We start from the raw sequence: 23,271 nt of genomic DNA, 5'->3' as shown, positions 1-23,271 counted from the left end.
GTATGAAGTAAAAAGGGAACAAACTGTTTATGTACTGCTTGATTTTATTTGATCCTATTTGATTCTATTTGGTTCTAACTTATTTAGGTATATTTTTATTATTTGTCTATTATTTTTTGCACCAAATCAGTGGATAACTTTCTGTATCATTGCAATATCTGCATTTCGGATGTGCAAACATGGCGTCCTGAAAATACTCGATACAAAAAATCGACAAAGAAGATTCTACTTCTGCTTATACCCTATAAATTTAAGAACAAATTAAGAACAATTCAGCCTCAGATTTTCGAAAAAGTTAAGAACAACCAGCCTGAACTTCAATTTACTGACTCTTATAAAGAAGACTGTAATGGCAAATTTTATTAACCTCCCTTAAAGCACCGCAACCCTTTGCCCCAAATTATGCCAACATATTCATGACAACAATAGAACAACATATCTTGAGCAATGCTTCGGTGGGACGTAGTCGACTATTTTGGAAAAGATTTATCGATGACATAATCTTGGCAAACACAAGCTTGAAAGCCTACAGGAATTTATACAATACACCCTATATTATCCATACAAAATAGATATAAAAACAGTATATAGTCGGCTCCTCTTTAAACTAACGCTTCTGGTTATAGTCAAAGCAATTCTAGACCCAAATATGCAAAACTATTCCATCAAATTTTGACCCAAATAGCCCCGTTTACATTGTCTTAGTTTTCTGGCAAGCGGTGCTTGTCTTTTTAGTATGGTTTTTAAATAAGACATAAATATCAATCAAGGGTGCAACCATAGAAATTATAAATATATTCCACCCAGCCCAAGATCACGCTGGCAATTTCTACTTCGTGTCACTGGAGTCTGTATCATTTTACTTTTGGAGTAGGAAATTACAAGCATAACCTACTTTCTTGTTGCAGTTACATAAGATAAAAGAACAGATCCGTTGGTAAAAAACATTTGCCCTTTAAAAATCAGTTTGGCTCTGCGAAAAGGTCCTACTTTCGTGGTTGGGGGTGAACCCCCCCCCCTGTTGGGAATCGGGATTGGGGGAATAATCTCCCACTTTTTGGAAGGCTAATCGGGCTCTTTTGCAAAAAAATTGTATAATTTGCTCTCCCCGCCCCCGCGCAAATTTTCACCGCGGCATCGTTGCGTTGTGCTGCTTCATAGCTACCATAATCACAATACACATGGATCTTTGATCACTTGACCGGTAGTCAGGGGTGAAGGAAACAAACATGGCCGCCAGTGGTGTACTTGGTGGAGGCAATCGCAGCACTGTTATCGATATTATGTTTAACAGATATTGCTCTGACAAGATTCAAGGGCTGTCTGCGCATGAACTGGAGCTAATATATCAAACCATACGTCCTGATGGCCTAAATCTAAAACAGATTGAAGCCTCATTGAGGATGGTCTGTGAGTCGACAAGATGTGACAAAGAGGATCTTGTTGACGTTCTGAAAGAAATGGACAGGCGGTATTTTCTTGTGAACGATCTAAAATGGGAATTCGCATTGCTTGACCGATACAAGAAAGGTGCTATTAGTGAAAATGATGCTAAATTCTTGTTTAAAATGGTCCACGGAGAGTTTTTCTCAAATCGACGATGGAATAAATTTTTAAACAGCAGAGCAGCTAAAGGATCACTGATAAGTTTTAACGAGATTGAGGTGGATCTTTGTGACATACCAACAATGGGATGGATAGAAGAAATTCTAGAAGAGGAAGAAGAGGAAAGGAGGCGTAAGTTATGATATTGTTTTTTTTTGTTTTTTTGTCATCTCAATTCAGCTAGCTTCTGAAAGTAATTAATCTAAGTTGACTACATTGTGGCATTTATATTTAATTACTAAGTATATAAGACTGAAATATTTGCCTGTGCACTTTGTTTACATTGACATCACAAATGATTTTGATAATAATCTTCAGATGATGATGGGAATGATAAACGTCATGCTAAATAGAATATTTGCACCCATACCAAAAGATAAAAGGCAGGCTGTATCACAACCAATTAATGACCACCCTGAGAAAGCAGTTAACAAGTGTGATTGCAATGAAATGAACATATGAATAGTAAACAAGTAGTATAAAATATACAAGTTATAGTTTTAAATTATATACAATTCTAAATGATATTATTATTGTACAAAGTACAAAATTTAATATATATATATACGTGTGAGGAATATTGTTTTTTGTATAAAAATGTTACTTGATGTAATTAAGATATAAGAAAAATATAAGTATAGTTAAGGTAAGAACCTGTCCAAAGATTTACAGCATACGCGAAGACTGGGGTCTCTTCAAGTATGACTTTGTTTTACAATAATACAAAATGCCTAAAGCTAGCAGATATCAATCACCACAGTTGTTTTCCAGCAACAAAATTGAACACAGCATTTCTCATAGTCACTAATTTTATAAAAAAGAGTGTGCCTTGATGTATATTGTGATAATTTTGCAGTTCGTGAAATTGAAAGAGAGAATGAAGAAAGAGCTAGAAGAACATTAGAAGAAGATCAGAAAAGAAAAGGTGAGGATTCATTTGGTTTACGCTCTTATTTGAGCAAATTTTTGTGCTTTAAATTTATTAATACATCTTTGTTAAAAAATTTTTACTTAAAAATCAGAGCTCTAACTGCTTTCTTTAGGCTTTTGAGACATATCTTATTCACTAGGCTTTAGAATGAAGAAGGCACTATGGAAAAATAACCAATTGGGGTGCTGGCTAGAAAATAGTTCACAATAAAAGGGGCTATGTCACAAGGGATATCCTGTGTGGCAACCTGCCAGTTGAGTGAGAATTGTTTCCGGGTGAACAACTGCCATTCAATAGGAAAAGTCAATATGGAACAAAACAGTCTTTTATATTTGTGCGCATCGTGCTAAACTTGCAGATTTTTTTATGTTTTACGAAGGGAAACAAACAATAAAGGCTCTTTCTTTAATCTTTCTTGAATCACAATATTTCTTAAATGAAGGATGAGCAACAATGGTGATACGAAAAAGCAAAGACCACTTTTATAGCCTTGATACAGGAACTCAAATGGAGCAGTTAATAGAAATGAGCCAAAATGGCACCATGTTATCAGTGCAAATTATGAGTGAAAGCATTCTTGAAAGTTTGCAGGACATTTTTGGAGTGATCATTTTGTTGTTAGGTGTCTAATGGCATCAAAGTTCACCGAGAAAAACAAAATTTCTCTGCCATTGATTGATTGAAGTTTCATTTCTTTGGCCTAGACCAATTGCTTTACACATTTCGTGTCAATAGTCAGTACAAATATGGAAATATAATAGAAATTGTCCTTTCTATTTTTGGTAAATACACTCATAAAATACAATTTTTCAAACATATTGAAGCACCAGAGCAACATCTGCCAGTATTCCAATGTGCAAAAACGCACAATGCCCCATGTGTTTGGTTTCTTTGCAAAACCATGACACAGCCCCTTTGATGGTTTGGATTCAGTAAGTGAAAATTTGACATTAAAATCATGTTTTCATCAACATGTTTATCAAAGACAAATCCCTTCTTGCTGAGGAAATTCAAGCTATTTATTGGCAATTTCTTTCAGTTGTAATCAAATAATAGTTTTATTTTGTCCCATATGCCCTGTGACAGTTCCCATAAATTTTTTATAGTCTTATTGCTTTGCTTAAAGTACTTCTTTTATTATCAGATGAAGAGCTTAAAAGACAACAGGAAGAAGATAGAAAACGGATTGCAGAAGCAAAAGCTAGAAAAGAGGAAGAGAGGAAAAGAAGAAAACAAATGGAAGAAGGTTTGATTTATGCGATGATAAATAGGTTCATAACCCTCATGGCAAGATAGAAAGCTTTTTTATCAAGAAATGGCATGGTTGATTGAGCCCATGCTATTAATCAAAGTCATGTAATATGCAATTCATACCATAACTTGTAACATCTAATTTTTAATAATGAACAACAAGGATTTATGGAAAAGATACTGTATTTAATCATACACAATGTTGGAGGCTAGTTACCTAGCTTGCTAACTTTTGTGAAGACAGTTATGGTGTCTATCAATAATAATCTTTGCACAATATAAATGTTTTCAATTGTCTGCCTTATCTTTATGTTGATGCTTACTTTTACTTATATCCTTAAGAGCTTTCCTCATTCCCGTCATCTCGATTTAAATGTTTATCCACAAAGCTGCAATTTCTGAGACAACCTTATCTTAGCCATCTACTCTTCCCTGAACTGAATTTTGGTCAAGAGGTACTCCTCTTTTTCATAGTTCCTAGTATCTGCTCTTCTTGGTCCTCCTTTTTGTTGAGGCTTTTAATTTATAACATTCTGTTTAGTCTGATGCATCTCATCTTCCATATTAACTAATCTTTTCAATTGCTCCATCTTCCATGATTATCCTTGTTTTGTAAGAAGTTAGATGTGGTAAAGGAAGTGCCCAGATTTATATTGCAATACTATCATACTAGCTCAGTATCAGCAAGCAGTCATATTCAGTATTGACAAAATCTCCATTGAGATCAACCTTGCACTTACTTTCTTTTGTTTTGTTCAAAGCTACATTTGTGTTGATACCATTTTTTAAATAGGACCATGTGTGTTGATACCGTTTTTTAAATAGGACTTAGAAGCCTACCAAAAGGCGTATGTGCAACATCCCAAATTAGTTTGTTACAAGATCTGTCTTAACTAAGACATATAAGAAAAATGTACTTTGTTCTTGTGCATAGAGTTTCAAGTTTTGAAGCTGAAGAGCAGGGGCCGATCTAAGTGGCAAGGATTGTGAGGAAGGGTGTTAGATAATAATTGTATTTTGGTGCTACATCATTCAAGTGACTGGAGAATGATGGAGACACCAAGTTTAAAGATTCAGTTTTTAGCTTTAATATAAAGGAGATAAGAAGATAGATAGAGTAGAACATTGCTGTTATTAATTACTACTGATTTCCAAAAAATAAATTTTTTATGGAATTGAAGTAATGTTTACTAAATAATACAAAAAATTACTGTAGGACACCTCCACACCCCACCCCACATAAATCCGTCCCTGCCAGAGGTATAGTGCTAGGGGGCTCAGAGGACTGAGCCCCCCTTGTTAATGCCAAAAAGTAGCCGATTTCTACTTTTGCTATTGTTTTTCACGTCGTTTTAGACAAGAGCCCCCTTGTTATTTTGATAGCACTACACCCTGATCCCTGCCCATGAGGCTGATTTGTATAAACCTATTTTCAGCCCCCCCTTGCAAACAGCCCCTTCTTCAAACTGCAAATGCTCTTTGTTGCCATATTCCATTTCCAATACAGCTCCGATTTGTTTTTCGAAGTAGAAATGTCTTTTCTCTAAGATATGAATTAAGTAATTAGGATGCTAACTATAAATTATCTAATTTTAGAAGAGAAACAACGACTTGAAAGAGAGAAGACTAAGGCAGAGGAAGATGCTAAAAGGCAAAGGGAAAAAGAACTGAAAGAAGAGGAAGAAAAACGAAAGTCAGAAGAGAAAAGAAAAGCTAAAGAAGAAAGACAACGACAAAAAGAGGAAGAGGAGAAAAAGAAACAGGAGGCCTTGATGAATTGGAAGAAAGCAGAATTACTAGCTAAACAGGAAGCTGAAAAGGAGAAAATGAAAAAATGTAAGTATCAGAGCATGAACTTAGCTAGGATTTTGAATGGATTTTGAATTACCTGATAAAGTGTTTTGAATAAGGTTTTTCTTTACTAAAATCCACCATTCAAGGTCAAAATAATGTTGACCCTTCTTTCGTTATTTCTGTACCAAAAGAGGTAGCAAATACCCCCAGTGTTCTTTCTAGTTACGTCTCTGGTTTTTTTTGTAATTTCAAGAACTTTCTTAAGCAACTTAAGATGTCTAGGAAAATCTTAACCAAATACTGTTAGTGTAAGGTTATTTCCTATTATGGCGACCTTACAATGCTAAAGGAGTTTTGATATGTATTATGTAAATTAATTTTCTGCCAGCCTGACTTTTGTAACTTTCTATAACAAGCGAATGCCGAAAAACTGCGCAAACTCAAAGAAGAATCGGAACATGCGGAAGAGATTGCAGAAGACGCTGCTGCTGAGGAGGAGCTTGCTAAAGAAGCTGCAAGAAAAGCTGCGGAGGCAGCCAAAAATGCTAATGATGCAGAGTCAAAACGACTTGCGGAGGAGGCTGAGAAGAAAGCATTGGCAGAAGCTCGTGCTAATAAGCAGAAGAGATTGAGAATGCAAATGAAAGCGGCAACGAACAGTCGAAAAAGTGAAAGGATTCGAAATGCAGTCAAGGAGGCAAAGGACGCGAAAATGCCAGGTATGTGCAGTCTCTTTGTCGAAATCTGCTTACTTTAAATGAGTCTTAGCAATGGGGCTGACTGTATACGCTCTTTCGAAGCCTTTCCCATTTTCCTACGAATGCCCTCTCTTTCCCGAATTCCAATGAATTTCTACAGCTACAGCTTTGTCAGTTAGTACTACATAAGTCAATCAATCATGACTCCACGACGCGTGGGACATAGACGTGCAGCCTACCCTTGGTACCAGAGCAACAAAATTTCGCGTATGAAGAAAACCAAGTGGAGAAGCGAAAGCTCAGATAGACGCTCCTCCGCTGCTCCACTCCTATCTTCTTTTACCGCGGGCGAATTTTTGTGGCTCTGGTAGCCTGGTACACTGAAGCGTATTTTGGAGATTTTATTAACTTTCAAGTTCCCCCTTTTTTCTCTTTTTCGTCAGTCCTACTGCCGCATTCCATTTCTAACATCCACTTTTGCTTAAAATTTAAAGGCTAGCTTTTGAACTGAAGAGTTGCTTTTCAAAATTGTGTACGCCAGACAAAAATCTTCATAAGCTACGTGACGTAATCTTATTATTTTCAGAACTACAGAAGGACATCGAGGAAGCAGAGCATGCTTTAGACGTCATCGTTGCTGGTGAGAAGCTTAAGGACGCAATGTCCCGGCGTCATTTAAATGACGTAGAAGATGCGGTTAACAATATCAAAAGGAAGAAAATCGAAAAAGAGTACGCGGTCGAGCTGATAGAGGCTGACAAGCTTTTGAATAAGCTGAGGCGTCTTGAAAGGCTGAGAAGGGAGATCTTAGAACTGAATCAAAGCACGATTTCTGAGATTAGGAGCTACCAAAGACCACCGCCTGCAGTTCATGACGTCATGATCGCAGTATATTTGTTACTCGGTTATAAGGAAAAGGAATTGAAGGTTAGTGGTAAAGGAATTATAAATATCGACCGTTTTTGGTGGCTAAGTCCTGTTTGAGGGTGAAAATAACCAATGTAGAAATGTATTCCTATATTGGAATGGAAATTTATTTTTAAGATAACAAAGTTGACTCCAAAGTCTTTCTCTCTTTTGTCTCCAGAAATTTCCCCAATCTACGTTTTATTTGGTGTATAGAACAGGACGGTTCTTAGTTGGAAATCCGTGTTTCACGCTTAATTCGATCATATGACACCCTCTATACAAAATTGACCCATAGGTTGACTAAAAAAGGAAACCAGAGTACAGTTTACCTTTATCTTTAAAAAGCTTCTCAACCTTTTAAGAACGGGATTGCAATGATTAGGATATTTGTTACTGTTTTAATTGAAACAAATTAAGAGAAAGAAGATCCCCTTGCAACAGATTAGGCGTTGTATGTTTTATGTTGCGTTCTGTTAAATTTTTTGTATTTCTTAAAAGCAGCTTTATAGCACTTTTGTGTTTAAGAAACCATTTAGTGGAAAATCAGTCATAAAAATTAAGAAACCTAGTATGGATTCCTTGGCTTGGTTCTTATGAAAAGTGTGAATACTTGATGGATTCCCTTCCTTTTTTCCTTACTGACTTTCCACATTTTTTTCCGTAATTCACGAAACTTTAAAATCTAGTTTTTTCAGTAGTTTCGATTGCTTTTGAATATTGTTAAAAATTGCGCCAGGTTTTTGGAACATCGCATACCCCTAAGACATAGAGACGACCTTTTATGACTTAAGTAGAAATAACTTCTTTTCATGTTACCCAAGGTTTGGAAAAACATGCAAGCATTACTTGGAAGGACTGGAAAAGAAGGTTTGAAACGGCAAGTAACAACGTTGGAACCATCAAAGATCAATATAAGCATGGCCGAATATGCAGAAAAAGTTTACCTCTCGAAGCATGACCTCGATTCCATACGTGATGTGAGCGCAGGCGCGGCCACCTTTTTTGTTTGGGTATGTATATGCCTAATACTACATTGCCTTGTCTTCTGTTTTTCTGCGTACAAAAATGCAAAATTGTTTTGTCAGTTTGTCAGGCAAAATGAGATAAATTAATTTATCTGTAAATCTAGTGAGTTGATGTTCAAATGTAAGGCTAAGAACATTGTACGATAGTAGCTGCCTAACACCTCGAGTTTTCACCTGTTATAATAAGGGTCATATCTGGCCTATTCCACGCATAATCCTTAAAGTTTAAATTCATCGATTCGACATAAATCGACTGTTCTAACGGTTGCATTTACAAAGCTTAATAGCGTCATGTTTTTCAAAGGCCTTGATATGGTAGAACAGTTATAATGGTGTTTTGAAACATGTCATGTTTGCTATAAGTAGGCGTCCGAAAGAAAGGATATGATATGACCCTCGTGAAATGGCCTAAAGTAGAGAGTTTTAAGTAGTTGACTGTTTTAATGAATCACAGTAATCAAATTGTTTTAATGTAATCAAAACGTTTTAGGTCTTAGATCTTTTTTGTTTTTAGTCCTCAACCATGATTGAAGAAGCAAGAGCGTGGAAAGAAGAAGACGAAAAGCGGAAGGTCTTGGAAGCTGAAAAGAAAAAAGAAGAAGTTGAAGAGAAAAAGAAGGAAGAAGAAAGAAAAAAGGCTCGTGACGAACGTCGGAAATTAGGCCTAAAGGTTGACGATTCACCTTCGAGGAATCCCAGTGTAGAGAACGTGAGAGAGGCTGCAGGTAATCTCATTTTGATCCTAAGCAACACAAACAATCTCACTGCCTTCATTCGCCACATCTTATTCTTTTTGATTGTATGTTCTGTGCCTCAGCCATACTCGATACTAGTTGAGTTAGTCCCAAGATAATTTCTAAGTTAAACCCAACAGGTTAAACCATAACTGGTCATATAATTGTTAGTATTTTCAAGATATTTTGAAAAACCATTTTGATAGAAAATGAATTTTGTGAAAGGGGAGAAAAATTAATGGAAAAAGCAGGGTATTCTCCCTTTCGATCGTGATTGTTCATTCGAATGCTTTTAAAATCCAAAGAGTCGCACCAAAACTTATCCAAGCCAGGTCGACTGTTTATATACAACTCACAAGAGTTGGTGATTTAATTCAATCAGTGTGTAGGATAGAATAATGGAGCTAATTCGAGAAAATGTACGTTTAGATTTTGACCTAAGTCAGTTACTGTTGTGAGCCATCAATACCTAAAGAACAACCTTTATAATATGTTTACCTTTTGCCATTTAGCAACCGGTGTTATCAACGCTTTGAAAGGAGGCAAGGTTGACACAAAACCTGCAAGCGAGACAAAACCAGCCAGTCCACAAAAATCTGCCTCGGGCAGCAGTGTAGGGAAACCTCAACTGGCACGAGGCCGAACATCCGTACGATCGGATCAGAAAGGAGACCGAAGCAAGTCTCAACCTTCACAAAGAAAAGTATCATCAAACAATGCCGCAAAGAGGTCAGCTACTCCTGGAAGAAAATAGAAACCACGTGCAGGTCACGTGATACAATTGTAATATAGTCTCAAACAATAACCTATTTAAAATACGTATGTATATACAGTGTTTGATAAGACTTGACAAACTCTTTTCCGTAGTAATAATTTCTGGCTGCCTATATCTGAATAATATTTTCAAGTGTCTCCTCTTTTTATAGGTTAAAATTAACCAAACAGAATAAACGCAAAAGCCCTGAAAATGAAGAATATAGAAATCATCTAAGAGGCGCTAAAACCTGTTAAGCCTGACTTGTCGCAAATTGTGGTGGACTTCTGGCTAGTAGCTTAGTCAGGGTGGTAAGATAGGGGGGGGCGCAAAGGTGAGTTGAGCAAGGAGAAATTGGAGGTCCATACTCATTTGAATGCAGGAAAATGCCTTATTTCAAAGAGATTTCTTGCCATTGTGGGTGGGGTGTCCGCCCCCCTTCCCTCCCCCTCACTTCGCCACTGCTTCCTTGTTACAAATCGATCTAAATTGAAATCGAGTACACTCTTTATAAAAGCATTCTTTATAAGAGCATCGAAGCTCGATTTGCCGAAAAACAAAGAACAGCGTAAGAACAATTTCTTCTCGTGTTTCAAAGCAGATGAGATTTTGTCAGCTAATAAACTGTACTTAAAAGATTGTCATCGTAAACTGTAATTTAGTGTTCAAGAGAACATTGAGGAACTGCAAGAATTATCTGGCTCTTGTAAAAAGCTAGTGTATACATTTAAATAGACCACGAGAATTTACATTCATCGCCAAATCTAGATAAAAATGAAAATGTAAAATTATCTCAAGAGGAACTACAGCGACATTACTAAACACCTAAAATAATCTTAAAATCAATTTTTAACTTTGCTTGATCATTTTGCAGTGTGAAAGTGGTGAAAATATAAGGTATTGGCTTGTAGGCTTTGTGACAAAAAGAGACAGCTAAAATCTACTTTAGGCAGATTGCACGTGCCGTTAGAGTTTATATATCGAGTGTTTAATGTATCTAGATGAAAACTAAGGGATATTGGCCAATCAGTTAATATCTGTAACAATATTTTCTATTACGCTGCAGATATCTAGGGTGGTATTATTTATAGTATGAGGCAATAAATCTCAACAGAATATTTAATTTTGTATTGATAACCCGTTGTACTATATTGACTAATGTTCTTGATGTTCACAGTAAAAATGTGTATTTTTAATCTACGATATCTGAAAACTTTGAGGAATGGAATATCCTAGAAAAGTTGAGGAATGGTTGTGTTCGTTGTGTATATGAAATTGTTTATTATCTTCAGTGTTTAGCCTAATTACTTGTGCGTTTTTGTTCGGGTTTGCCCAGCAAATGTGGCTTATTTTTCAAAAGACGAAAAATGTAGTCATTTGCCTTTCCAAAAAAAATCAGCCGTATGCCTTGGCGAAGAACGAATACTTTGTCTTTCAAAGACAGATTTCGAATTTGAGCATTTTTTAAAAGACAAAGAACACAGAAAGACAAAACAAAATTATTTTCGGATTCCAAAATAAAATAATTGAAAGAAAGACTTGTAAAAACTGAGCAGCCCATGAACAGCTATATTTTGTTCGCATGACATAACACGTGACTCCCACCATCAGCTTCCCCACCCAATATTGTCAAGTCGGCGTCTGCTGCTGCCGAAGAAAGATTACATTAATAATGGCGGCTATACTACATTCAATGACTGGAAGGAGGGCCAATGAAAACAGCGGAAATAAAATCGCCGCACCCCACCCTGTTTCTATGTGGAAAAGGCCTCCCACCCTGTTTCTATTTGGAAAAGGCCTTCTACCACCTTTCTGGACTCTGTAGTCCTGTTTGCCTGTGATAACACCTCCAGAAGACACTTGTACTTGCTTTTTGTACCAACATATGTAAGAGTTTACTCTTCAGGTACTCTCCCTATCCCAGATGTGTTCTAGTGGATGTGTAGGATTCTACCTCGCTTTCAACCTCATCGCCCCTTAAAACGAGAATGCACATGCCTGATCTCTCTTTCAAATATTTTGAACTTTAGGCGTGAGTGCTACAAGAAGCGTGAAATGCAATCTTCCTTGATCGAGGTAATCTTTTCATATATCTGCCAAACTATTACTCAAGGAAAGAAAGATATGACAAGCAAGCTAGCATTTCCATTATTTCTTATGTTGTGATAGTTCCAATTGTCACAGTGATGTCGAAAATCAAAATCTATGAAGACCGTAATGGCCTCTTGATTTCAAATTTTCTGAGTGACATGTGAATAATTCAGAACGTAATGAAATATTTCAAGCAATAGAAGGGTATTTAGCAACCTTTTATAATGTAGTTTGAAACAATTTTGAAACACGAAGCGCCTCTGCCAAAACGCCCTCCACTACACAGGATGGCGTGCGATTGTAAAACGCGTAGACCCTTCTGGGCCCAAAATTACGTATGCTTATTTTTTTGAAGAATTTTTGTTCCCAATATACTATTTAACGTTGTAATATTCTTTTCAGGGTTTGCCTCACTTTTGATGAAATTTCAGCTTTGGAGTCTACTGTTGCCAAGGTAATTATCGTAATAATGGAAAGTAACTTAGTCGATTAAGAATGTAGAGTGTTGCAGTGATGTTTTGTAACTTTAATATACCTTGATGTGGCCTAGTACACAAATGAAACCATTTTTTCTGAGCAACACTTGAACAACAGTTATGATCTAGATTGGGGATCAGAAAAGAAGTATCAAAAGTTATAGGAGGGCCAGGGGCTGCCTTTTAAACATGGATCTTCAGCAGCAAGTTATCTACTTGAGAAGAAAGTATGTAATTTTTATCTTGGAATTATACAGTTTTTGAAACCAAGTTTGTACATTTTCAGCCTTGAGATTTTTTGGCTAATACCTTTTTGTCTATGTCTATTTTATAGTGCCATCAAGCCAATATGGAGATTAAATCAAGTTGGAAACATGAATCATTGTTAATGTAAGAACTGTTTTAGTCTAAAGTATCTATGTGTTGTCTTGTCAATTTTAGCTAGCTTTTTGGTTGCTGTGATGACAATGTAAAGGGCTTAATATATGATGCCATCTCTTTTGATGGGCAGGTGAAATTCCTCATTGACTGAGCAACCAGAACTACCTATCATGTAGTTTATGATATGCAATGCAGATATTTTGCAAAAGGTTACAAATTTAGAGGCTCTGTCTGTAAGCACGAAAGGAGATCTTCCTCCAGCATTGATATGGAAAGTCACTTGTGGTATCTTAATGGGTGAATCTATCTTCTCCTATTCTCAGGAACTACCAATGGCAAATATTGTCCTAAGTGTTCTCTTTACTTTCCCAATTCCCAAGCTCCTTCCATGCTTTTTTCCAAGGCTAAACATCTTAGTTTCCAGCAAAGATCTGGTTAAGAAATTTTGATTGATACCATACCAATGGTTGCAGTAACTCTTGCTTGTTGAGAGCAGCAATAAGAATTCAGTCATAATGTGGTATTGTATCATCTTAGGTTGGACGATCCACATCCTTTTTCTGTTTACATTGCTGGCTAAATGACTAAATGATGAGCCCAAGAAGAACAATGTAGGAAGAAGGTGAGTACATGAAGAAACAGGCTGTTTTTACACACTTTGTTTAATTGCTATTTGTTATGTTTAGCATTTGAAAAGAAATTCATCCTAGACATGAAGCCACATGATTCAAAAAAGATAGGTGGACCATCATGTGATGGAATGAACGAGAACTTATTTAAGTCTATGATGGCTTCTGTTAAGTCTAGATTTATATATATATATATATATATATGTGTTGAACATTTGAATTTTGCTACATATATACATATATTTATCCCTTATCCTTTATAATTTCGAGGCTAAAATATTTTGTTATTCTCAGTGCCTCTTATAGAGTTTACTTAGTGTTAATTTTGAAAACACTTATTTTAGATTGATGGTTCAGCAGCACCATGACGCACATATTGTTATATTATGTGAGTATTATTTCTAATTTGATCTATATTATAATTCATATTTGTACTTGCTGTGTGATGACTAAAAAACTTTCGTTCTACTGAAAATTCTTTTGAAGATAAATGATAGTCTCTGACAGCAGTAACTTGCCTGAAAAGAAAATTTGCTCGAATATTTTTTCTAATGGTTATTACTAATAAATATTATCTTTTGCTCAGGCTGAAGATTCAAGAAGCACAAAAGGTGAGGTGTGACCTCATTCTGTTCTAATTAAAAATAACCTTAAAGGCCTTGGCACCTTTTTCATGGCTATGATGAATATATTTTGATTTCCGTTCTCCTGACTTTGAGATATGATGAGTTCTACATGATCAGAGCCATGACAACTTAATGCAATTGCACCAACATGCCTTTAGAAATTATATATAATGATAATATGTGGCAAGCAAGCAGAAATGTGTGTTTGATATCAGTACGGATGTAGTGTTACTTAGGTAGACTCCATTGCAATTTATCAAAAACTTTTCCTTTTTATTGCTTTAGCTTGCAAAAGCTGACATCCACCCTGGCAACCGCAACATCTTTCATGGAGAAGTATGTAGCATGGTTATTTTTAAAGTTCCTTTCTTATGGCAATGATGAATTTAAACGATTTCCGTTCTCCTGATTTCATTTTATGATGAATTCTACATGATCAGAGCCATTATTCCATCTTGATATTTTTTATTGCTTATATATATGTGATATAAAAACTCACTTGAAAGCTCAATTTATATACCTTTATATTTGTCAGGTCTTACACCCTTGGGAAACCTTGAAGTTTTCATAAAGATGGTATTGTACTCTATTTTCTTTGGTCTTTTTTTCAACTGACTTGTCTAAGGCTTGTGTTAAATTAAATAGAGCTCCTTTGGAAACAGCAAAAATGAATTTCAAAGGGTTTTTTGTGGAATTGCAACTGCTTTGCTGCTGTGATGTATTTCAAGAATTTCTTCACCTGATTCTAATGAAGAAACAGATAACTGAGCTTGCAATGCAGCTTCAAACCCTCTCACAACAGTTCTCCTGCTTTATTGGTAATGTAAGGGGTATGTTCTCATGAACCTTAACGGCAGGTTTTGTTTATTCTTTAATGCACTAAAAATTGTTGATCTACAAGGCACAAAGTAAATTGTTTATGATATTTAATTCAAAGCATTGCAAAAGAACAATACTTATTCGCAAATTTACGAATTAGAATTCAAAGTTGTATTTTTTTGATTGCCTTAAATGTCATTTGCAATTGTCATTAAATGGTAATAAGATTAATTTTTCTGTTGCAGTCATAAGAACTGTGCTTCCCAATCAATTTCTTGGTTCAAGGAGAGGAATTTCAAACTTTGTAAGTCACCCGTAAATAATTATTTTTAATTTCTTTACCATGTTTTTGTATTGGATCAGATCATCTATGTGTAATATATATATATCATACAATTTGATTTTAAATCATATCAAGATCATTTTACAGTTGTTTTTAAGTATGTATATTTATTGTGTCAAATCTGGCACTTCCCTAGAAGATGAAATTTTAGCTGTCCTCTGGAATAAGTCTTGACAATGTGATTATATTCTGTTAATTATAATAATAATAATAATCCACCATATTTATACAGGATAGCCTTTTCAGTAAAGATAAAAATGCTATTACTAACGGTTCTGTTAAAATAAAAGTTTGTAAAGTAAAAGGTTCAAAATTATATATAAGAGATTAAAGTTAAAGCTTAAAAAATTTGAAAGGTTCTATATAACTAGCACTAATAAATAAAGGTTAATTTGAAAATACTACATGTTCCTTGTGCTTACAGGTCCATGTTAGAAAGTGGTATTTGTGCTTAACAGAAGGTGCTGTGATGAGATGATTGGTTCTGAAATTACTTTGATGTTTCTTAATCGAGCTTTTTAAAACTGAGCACCATAGATATGAATTGAAAAAGCTACATGCTATCATTTCATAGTCAAGATTTTTCACAATTGATTCTTTTTTATACACAGCCAGATAATGTGAGAACTGCAAGACAAAAGTTGACATGTTAATGAAGTAAGTTGGTTTTGGATTGTTTCAGGAATTGCAATAATATATATATAAAATTTTCTCAAGGACTTTTAATTTCGACAATGCTGAAATAGTTATCTAATAACATTGCTTGATATTGGTACTAATGAAAAATGCCTGCATGTATGGAGAGGTATAAAGTTGCCAGTGTGCATGCAGTGGTTCTGTGGGGTGCAAGTTTTCGACAAGGCCAATGATGATACTCCATGCACCACTCTGAATATAGGGATGAGAACTACCTTTTAACTGAGGCCTTGTCTAGTAATATGTTTTAAGATAAGTATTGAAAAAGCTTGTTTTCCTAGTATTTGCTAGTACAGTCAAAGGTTTACAAAATTTATATACTTTTACTAATTGTCCTTTATTTCTCTACAGGATGTTGCTGGATACAGATGTGAGTAGCATGTGCTTGGTGTGCATTTTTATGTGCTGGAATCAAAGGTAGGCATGGCTATGAATATATGTCTCAAATTGAATACATTGATTGCATGTAACTGGTAGGCTACATATGTTTGAAGAGCTGTCAATAATCCAACAGACAATGTGGCTTGCTGTGATGAGTTGTGCTAATATTTTGCACTGAAATGTATGATGAGAGCAAATGCACAGGGGCCATCTGAGCAAGATCTGCAACATCACACAGATTATAAATAAGACTCTTAAATTTGTGGCTGCCATCAGTGGCGTAGCGTGACTTTTTCAACTGGGTATTCTCTATTAATCAAAAGGGTGGGGCAGGGTGTGGCTCGATGCAGCTTGATGAAAATAGGGGGATAATAGGAAGATTAAAAGGACTAGCTATTGACATTTTATCTAATTTTCTGCCGGTTGGCAAGTACTGCACTGTCAGGGCAATGCTATGATAAAAACGATACTTTGCTAAAGGACCCTTCAAATATACTCTTCGAACTCATTCATTGCATCATATTACTATTAACCATTTCATCAAAAGTAATTCAAATCAAAACATATCATTGAAAGCCAGTAAAATTTTACTTGTCGAAATATGTCCCAATAGTGCAAATGTTAGTCGAAATACGTCTAACATTTGCACTGATGTAAAGAGGAAGTAACTGTAAACACCTACTCTTAATACCTTTTAATACAAAAGGGCTTTCGAAAGTTTCAAAATTATTCACATAGGGCATTACATGAGTTATAAATGATTTTGTGGTATGCAGTATAGACTTTTTCTTCATGGTCTAATCGTGATATTTTCAATACAAGTTAATATTTGAAAGAATCGAAGGTAATGAGATGAGACTGCACAATAATGCAAATAAATGCGCTCGAATAATGCAAACAAAATAGGCCAACAAGATAACTGAATACACCAGGCAACTATAAGGATATTATCCAGGCCTATCTGCATTTACTTTAATTCTATCACATAATACAAACGGAAACATCCCTGATTGGCAAGCAATAACAAATTGGCATTTCAAGAGGGAACAGATCTGAATCAGTGTAGTATTATGTAGCAGCCTACCTTACCTTTCCACTTTGCTGTTGGTAGATTAAGATTAGGGGTCAAATGAGAGAATGATTATGAAACAGTAATACAGACATTGCAATAGTTTTTTAATTAAGTCATGTTTACTGTTTTCGATGCAGCTCCATCACTCCAACCGCTCCGACGTCCATTAACTGTTTATATCGATCTCACAACGAGACTATTTTGAACCAACTTTGAGGCTGTACGCTGCATATTTCTCAGCGTACAGAACCATTGTTTTAGCTGATTAACGGCAAATATTATTCATGGAAAGGAGCATTTTGATTGGTTAAAGTACCGTCTAGGGTATTCACTGCGTATTCATGACCGATCTCCATACAACATGAAGTAGTTCAATCTTCAAAATTAGCTTCAAAGATCTCCCAGCTTCTCTATGCTTCGCAGCGTTATTGTTTCCATGAATTTCGTGATATTTTGTACTTGTACAAAATGTAGAATATTGAAGGTAACGAATTCAACCAGAATCAATAGCCCCAAAGCATTTTTTATTTATTACAATTATACGTCGTATTAATATTTTTTCTGAGAAATCTCAGGGTATTCACTGAATACCTTGAATACCCGGACGCTACGCCACTGGCTGCCATACTGTAGATAACTGGACATTTTTACTTGAAGAGTATGTATATTATTTAGATATGGTGTTAAAGTATGTTAAATGAAAAACATAAATATATTGGAATAGAAATTCTGACATTGATTTTGGCTTGAAATTGAGGGGTCAAGGCACATGTGCTAATGGCTGGATTTTGTTTATATACAGGTGTTTGTTGACAGGAGAGTTTATGTCACCAGCAGTAGCATCTGCACCTCAAACTTGATCAAGAGCTAGAGCTGAAACATCAGTTAGAACTCTATCTACAAACTTCAGCAGAAACACCAGAATAAAGCAGCAGCAACTATGGGTTGTAAAGATCAACTAGTCTTGGCTGAGAAGGTTCACAAGTTGCTGCTTGCACGGCTAGAAAAGTCTGCCATTGATAAACTAGACTTTGAGATATTGCTAAAGTAGGGATGTTATATTGTTACTCTAGTGAGTTGGTTTAATTTGCCTTTTGTAACTATTTTGTACACACCAGCTTTAAAGAAATGAATGACAAAATATATGTTTATCTCTTGTTTTTTATTCTGTGAGTTTTCAAAGTTGATAAGCTGTATCTTTAGTTTGAAATACTGTTTGCATTTTAAGCTGTATATATCTTAAGGTTGTTCTCAAGGCTGCATTTATTCTATCATTTAAAAGGTTGTATACTTTTAAGACAAGGGTTGGCTACATACAATCTTGCAATTTGTAATTTTCTTTCATGGCTGACTCAGTTGTCATTGTCCTTTTGGTGTTTCTTCTTGATGTAACCCACAACTGAACAATCTAAATGATATGAAGTTTTTAGTGTAGACTAATTTCAAGAGGAGGATTTCAAATCTGAAGTCTGTTGTTGAGACAAAATCATGGGTATCAACCCTGGACGGAGAATACTGAAAAAGATATAATTTTAGTAGGGTAAAGATTTTTGGAGTTTTTATACACGAGGAGGAGGCACCTTGAACAGGAATTCTCAAATTTATATCTAACAACATTGAAAAAATCCAAAACTGAGTCTAAATAAGATGAGATATAACACATTGTCAAAACTGTATTATAACTTTGTGAATAAATAATAATTTTAAGATAATCGAGAAAGCAGAGGTACATCATAAAATAGGTCAGGGCAAGCTCAAGGTTTTTCCATTTTATCAATAACACTTGCTGATAAGAGATCTAATCAAAGTGTTTTAATATAACTTAGACTCAAATAAAAAAAGGTTTGGAAAGCAGTTTATAGGAACTTCTCCTGATTTTGTGTCTTACCCCTGCACTGAGCACGAGGGCAAAACCCACCGCTTGCTGGTCACTGCAAAGGTTGGAGGGAGAACACTACTTTATCTCGTTTTGAGATACTAGCCTCGCTTGTGTTCAAGAGCACGAGGATGAGGGGAGGGGAAGTGAGTTTGTAATATTGGTGTATTTACTCGGTCTCATTGCACAAGTTGTCGTTCCCTTATGCTTCATCTCTTTCTTGTGACAGTTAGTTAAATGCGGTAATGGCAACCATACATCTATGAAGGTGAGGCATTATACGCATTGTTGTGTAAGGAATATCAAAGTGTTTTAAGGAATGTTGCCAAGAACACATTAGTAGCTATTCTCTCTGTTCCGGGGAATTTCTTTCTTCGCATTTGAAAAAGTGGATCATAGAATCAATTCGAATTTTCATATTAAAATTTGCCTGTGCCGAACATTTCATGTTGTTTAGGCCGTCAGGCAGCGAATTATCCCATTTTCAAAATTTAGCTCTCTATCTCAGTATTTTCATGTACTCCAGTATAGAATTTTTGCTTGGAGCCTTCCTTTCCTTCAACACAACAATTTTGCCTAAGCTATGGTTTGAAAAAAGATTTCCTCCATCTCCTCTTTATTTTGCACTCCCTAACTTGCAGAGCTGCAATGTCTTTTTCCAATGAAGCCTCCTAACATTTGTGAATTAATTTATCCATATTGTTTTCATATTTTTTTATTTGATTTTGCAAGTGCATGATCATGATCTTATAAGGCATTCATATTTTTGTGACACGCAAAAACACATTAAAATCTATAAGAAATGCAGTGAGTAGAATCTTGAAACAGCATACCATCAAACAAAGTCCTTCTGTGATGAACTCAACAAGGCACCAACTTAAATTGATCCAGTTATTCTTGAAACACTTCTCAAGTCCTAGAACTACCAAATATTTAAAGTAGAAAATTGATGATGTTATTCATTTGGTTAATAGCATCTCAGTATCAGTCATTGACGTAAATGAAGGGGGCAAGAAACCTCCTTGTAAAGATAATTTGCTTTTTTGTCAGAAAATTTCTGAACTTGTCAGAAACACGATTGCCTGCCTTTTTTCTATGTTAGTGTAACATTTTGAAAGGAAAGATTTTAAGGCTGAATGTAAAAATTATTTTGTTGTTCTGGAACACTTGATTTGGAAAAAATAATAAGACGTTATCTTCTGTTTTATTTAATTTCTAATGTAGTTAATGTTCAGATTCATAAAAAATTTAGAATGCTTAAATTAGATTTTTGCGGGAAAATCCAAATTTTTGCCTCTCCTATGAATTTTTACTATCTACACCACTGATATCAATCCATATTAAAAGTAAATGTTAAATCAAGGATGTTGCTAAAGAAACTCTCTGCATTCTTTTTGGTTCTTTCTATTTTAAAAAATCCAATGAATGGAATTAATTCACTGTTATTTGCTTGCGACATGACTAGGTTCCCTATTCCATTCATATAAAACCCTGGAGTAACCTCAATAGACAAAGGAGGGGGTGTGCAATTTTGAAATATGAAATACACCTAAATTTATTTCATATTTGAAAAATCAAACAATACAATTAAGTAAATGAAAACAAATTACCTTTCTAATGAATTACCTCAAAATTTAAGGTCATGCCAAAATTTAAGGTCGTTACCCCCCTCTCCCCCTTGTGTTTCAGGATTGTTTCAGGAATGGCAATGTTATATAAAGTTTTACCAAAGATTTTTAATTGAAAATGCTGAGTAAGTTTTTGCTTCATATTGGTATTGATAGAAAATATATGCATGCTTGAAGAGGTGTAAAGTTGCATGTAGTGGTTCCATGGGGTGCAACTATTCGACAAGGCCAATGATGATACTCCATGCACCACTCTGAATATAGGGATGAGAACTACCTTTTAACTGAGGCCTTGTCTAATAATATTTCTAAGATATTATTTTCATGATACAACTAAAGTTCTTCTTCCCAGTATTGATCATGGAGGTTTAAAGGGCTTTTAGTTATGTTCCTCCATTTCCTTGTAGGAAGATGTATTATTTGCAGATTTGCACTTTTAGGTGTTTGAATTAAAGGTGAGCAAGGCTAGACGCATATTTTTACATACATACTTCAGTATTCTGTAGTTCATAGAAATCATGGTCACAATATTCATGCATTGTTGGTTCAATGCACAAATAACCTAGAAGAACCACCAGAATGTATCGCTCTCTGATCAAATTGTTTTGGTGTTGAACTACTAAGTCAGTTTCGATGATCAAAAGATGAGGAATTTTTTGCCATGTTCACTCACAGTGACTAAAGTCGGATGCAAAAAATGCAGAGAAAAGCCCTCTATAGGCGAGGCTTTCAAGTTAGAATCAGACTGCCTTAAAAAGCATGTAGTTTAATTTCTCATGTTTATCTCAGCTCTCTCTGGTTATGTGTTCTCTGTACATAAATTAAGAGCAGTGCATTATTGTTTAAACCAGACCTGTGCATTTTACTGCCTGTAGGCCACAACCAGTACTTTGAAAACTCTATGTGAGTGTGAGGTCAATCCGAACACGAATGAAGAATATGACATGCTAAACAATAGAGAGTTCTTGAGTGTGACATCATCAAAAATCTGTTTTTAAATTTCTTAATTTTGAGCACATTGTCTGAAAAAAACCGCATAAAATACCTCTCAATATGCAACATCAGTACATATAATTTGTTCAATACAGGGCGAGATATGGCCAATAAAAGATTTCAAGTTTGCTAAAGGATTTCTGTTATTGTGGCCTGGCTCATTGAGTTATGAACCAAGACCAAATTACAGAGGTTTTATGCGGAAGGCCTATGTGGTCATATCTCAGCCAATTTGTAACATATTCCAGTGATTTTGCACATTTAGAGTTATTTTCCTGTGCTCTTTTGAGATATATGATCAAAACTGAACAATTCTAAAAATGTATTTTTATCACATCATCACATCATTTCTCAATTGTTTATTCTTTTTATTTTTGAAAACTGTGCTCATTTTCTATAATTCTTCTATAGTTCAAGTCAGGACAAAAATAAAATTACCTGTACCTACAACTTTTCTCACATCTGAAATAATAATTTTATTCCTCTTAAGTTCAAGAACATCTTTCGTCTTTCTAGACTCCAAAGATTCTCGAAATAACTGAATTATTTTGGCTCTCCACAACAATGTTAAAACTGAGAAGCACATTAAAAGAGCTAGGGGAGCTTAGCTTACCTGATCATAACAATCAGCCTGCTTTGAAAAGATTTTGTGTGGATATTGATAAAGAAATTAGCAACTTTTTTGAGTTATGTCCAGAGTTAAAGGAGAAAAAAGGCTCGTCAATGACACCATCAGAGGATGAATGTTTACCTTCAGCTTCTAACTCTGAACCTTTTTTTGCTTCATTGTTAAATTTACCATCAACTTCAGCATCAGCACCAACTTCAGCATCAACTTCAGCATCAGCACCAACTTCAGCATCGGAACCCATCTCTCAATCAACATCAACTTCACCTTCACAGATTTCATCTCCATGGACTTCACCATCATCAGCTTCATCTTCACCCAGTAGACCATCATGGGCATTGTTTTCGTCAATTTTTGATAATTTGGTACAACAACAAGAAGGCAGACAAAGATTAAACATGGAAGCATTGAAAGAATATGATTTATCTAAAATGGCTGCAGATTCTGAAGCTATTGCATCAGAAAACTTTTATCAGGGATCTTCTATTTGTGATGAATCAGTCAGAGAACATGTCGAGATGATCAGAGACTTTATGAACAAACATGTTTATGGAGAATTGCCTACAGATGATTCATTGATGCTTCTTTTTAGACAATTTAGAGCTTTCTACATTCATAAATTAACAAAAATCAATTCAAAGCAGTTGCACATTGAACGAGGAATGAAGAAAATTCGTTTTGATTTCTCAGTCACCAAGAAAAAAAGTAGAAAAGGGTTCTTAGCTGCTCGGTATTTTGCAAAGATGAAGAGAAGGAAGAGGTTGGAGAAAACATTAGAAAAGTTGCATATCGCTATTGCAAATACATTCAAATTTGGCCAAAGGCACAATGTTAACTATGCTGATTTCTTTGACGATGATGATGTCTCAGATTTCCCTTGGCATCCAGCTGAAATTGAGCTTTGTGGTTTAATAGAGTACGATAGGATTTT

General features: G+C 35.2%; 1 protein-coding gene and 2 non-coding genes across 4 annotated transcripts; all 3 read left to right on the top strand.

Moving 5' to 3' along the window:
• The first annotated feature begins 1,181 nt into the window (after positions 1–1,181).
• LOC135689000 (uncharacterized) lies at positions 1,182–18,360 on the top strand. Of its 2 annotated transcripts, none has more exons than XM_065206095.2 (20): positions 1,182–1,737; positions 2,462–2,530; positions 3,681–3,782; positions 5,384–5,623; positions 5,998–6,300; positions 6,866–7,206; positions 8,010–8,198; positions 8,728–8,938; positions 9,460–11,777; positions 12,195–12,246; positions 12,603–12,658; positions 13,187–13,271; positions 13,623–13,666; positions 13,865–13,889; positions 14,190–14,240; positions 14,440–14,480; positions 14,969–15,027; positions 15,678–15,723; positions 16,114–16,179; positions 18,018–18,360. In XM_065206095.2, exons 1-9 carry the CDS (start codon positions 1,230–1,232, stop codon positions 9,699–9,701), a joined length of 2,205 nt encoding a protein of 734 aa, XP_065062167.2. In that variant the 5' UTR covers positions 1,182–1,229; the 3' UTR covers positions 9,702–11,777; positions 12,195–12,246; positions 12,603–12,658; positions 13,187–13,271; positions 13,623–13,666; positions 13,865–13,889; positions 14,190–14,240; positions 14,440–14,480; positions 14,969–15,027; positions 15,678–15,723; positions 16,114–16,179; positions 18,018–18,360. The 2 variants fall into 2 exon arrangements, with proteins under 2 accessions (XP_065062167.2, XP_088966502.1); XM_089110376.1 differs by having other exon boundaries at positions 13,865–13,894.
• On the top strand, positions 14,613–14,686 carry LOC148959532 (small nucleolar RNA SNORD36). Its single transcript, XR_016144103.1, has one exon. It is a non-coding gene; the product is annotated as a small nucleolar RNA SNORD36 (small nucleolar RNA).
• Positions 15,528–15,599, top strand: LOC135689301 (small nucleolar RNA SNORD36). The gene has a single exon (XR_010516488.1). It is a non-coding gene; the product is annotated as a small nucleolar RNA SNORD36 (small nucleolar RNA).
• Positions 18,361–23,271: the final 4,911 nt, after the last annotated feature.

Source organism: Rhopilema esculentum, chromosome 9, assembly GCF_057945365.1.
Source record: "Rhopilema esculentum isolate cy_ngs chromosome 9, ASM5794536v1, whole genome shotgun sequence".
NCBI lineage: Eukaryota > Metazoa > Cnidaria > Scyphozoa > Rhizostomeae > Rhizostomatidae > Rhopilema > Rhopilema esculentum.
This window is presented reverse-complemented; position numbering and strand designations above follow the sequence as displayed.

Coding starts and splice junctions, on each gene's coding strand:
- LOC135689000 (XM_065206095.2), top strand. CDS start 1,230: ATGGCCGCCAGTGGTGTACTTGGTGGAGGCAATCGCAGCACTGTTATC. Junction 8,199..8,727: donor CGGCCACCTTTTTTGTTTGG/GTATGTATATGC, acceptor TTTTGTTTTTAG/TCCTCAACCATGATTGAAGA. Junction 8,939..9,459: donor GAACGTGAGAGAGGCTGCAG/GTAATCTCATTT, acceptor TTTGCCATTTAG/CAACCGGTGTTATCAACGCT.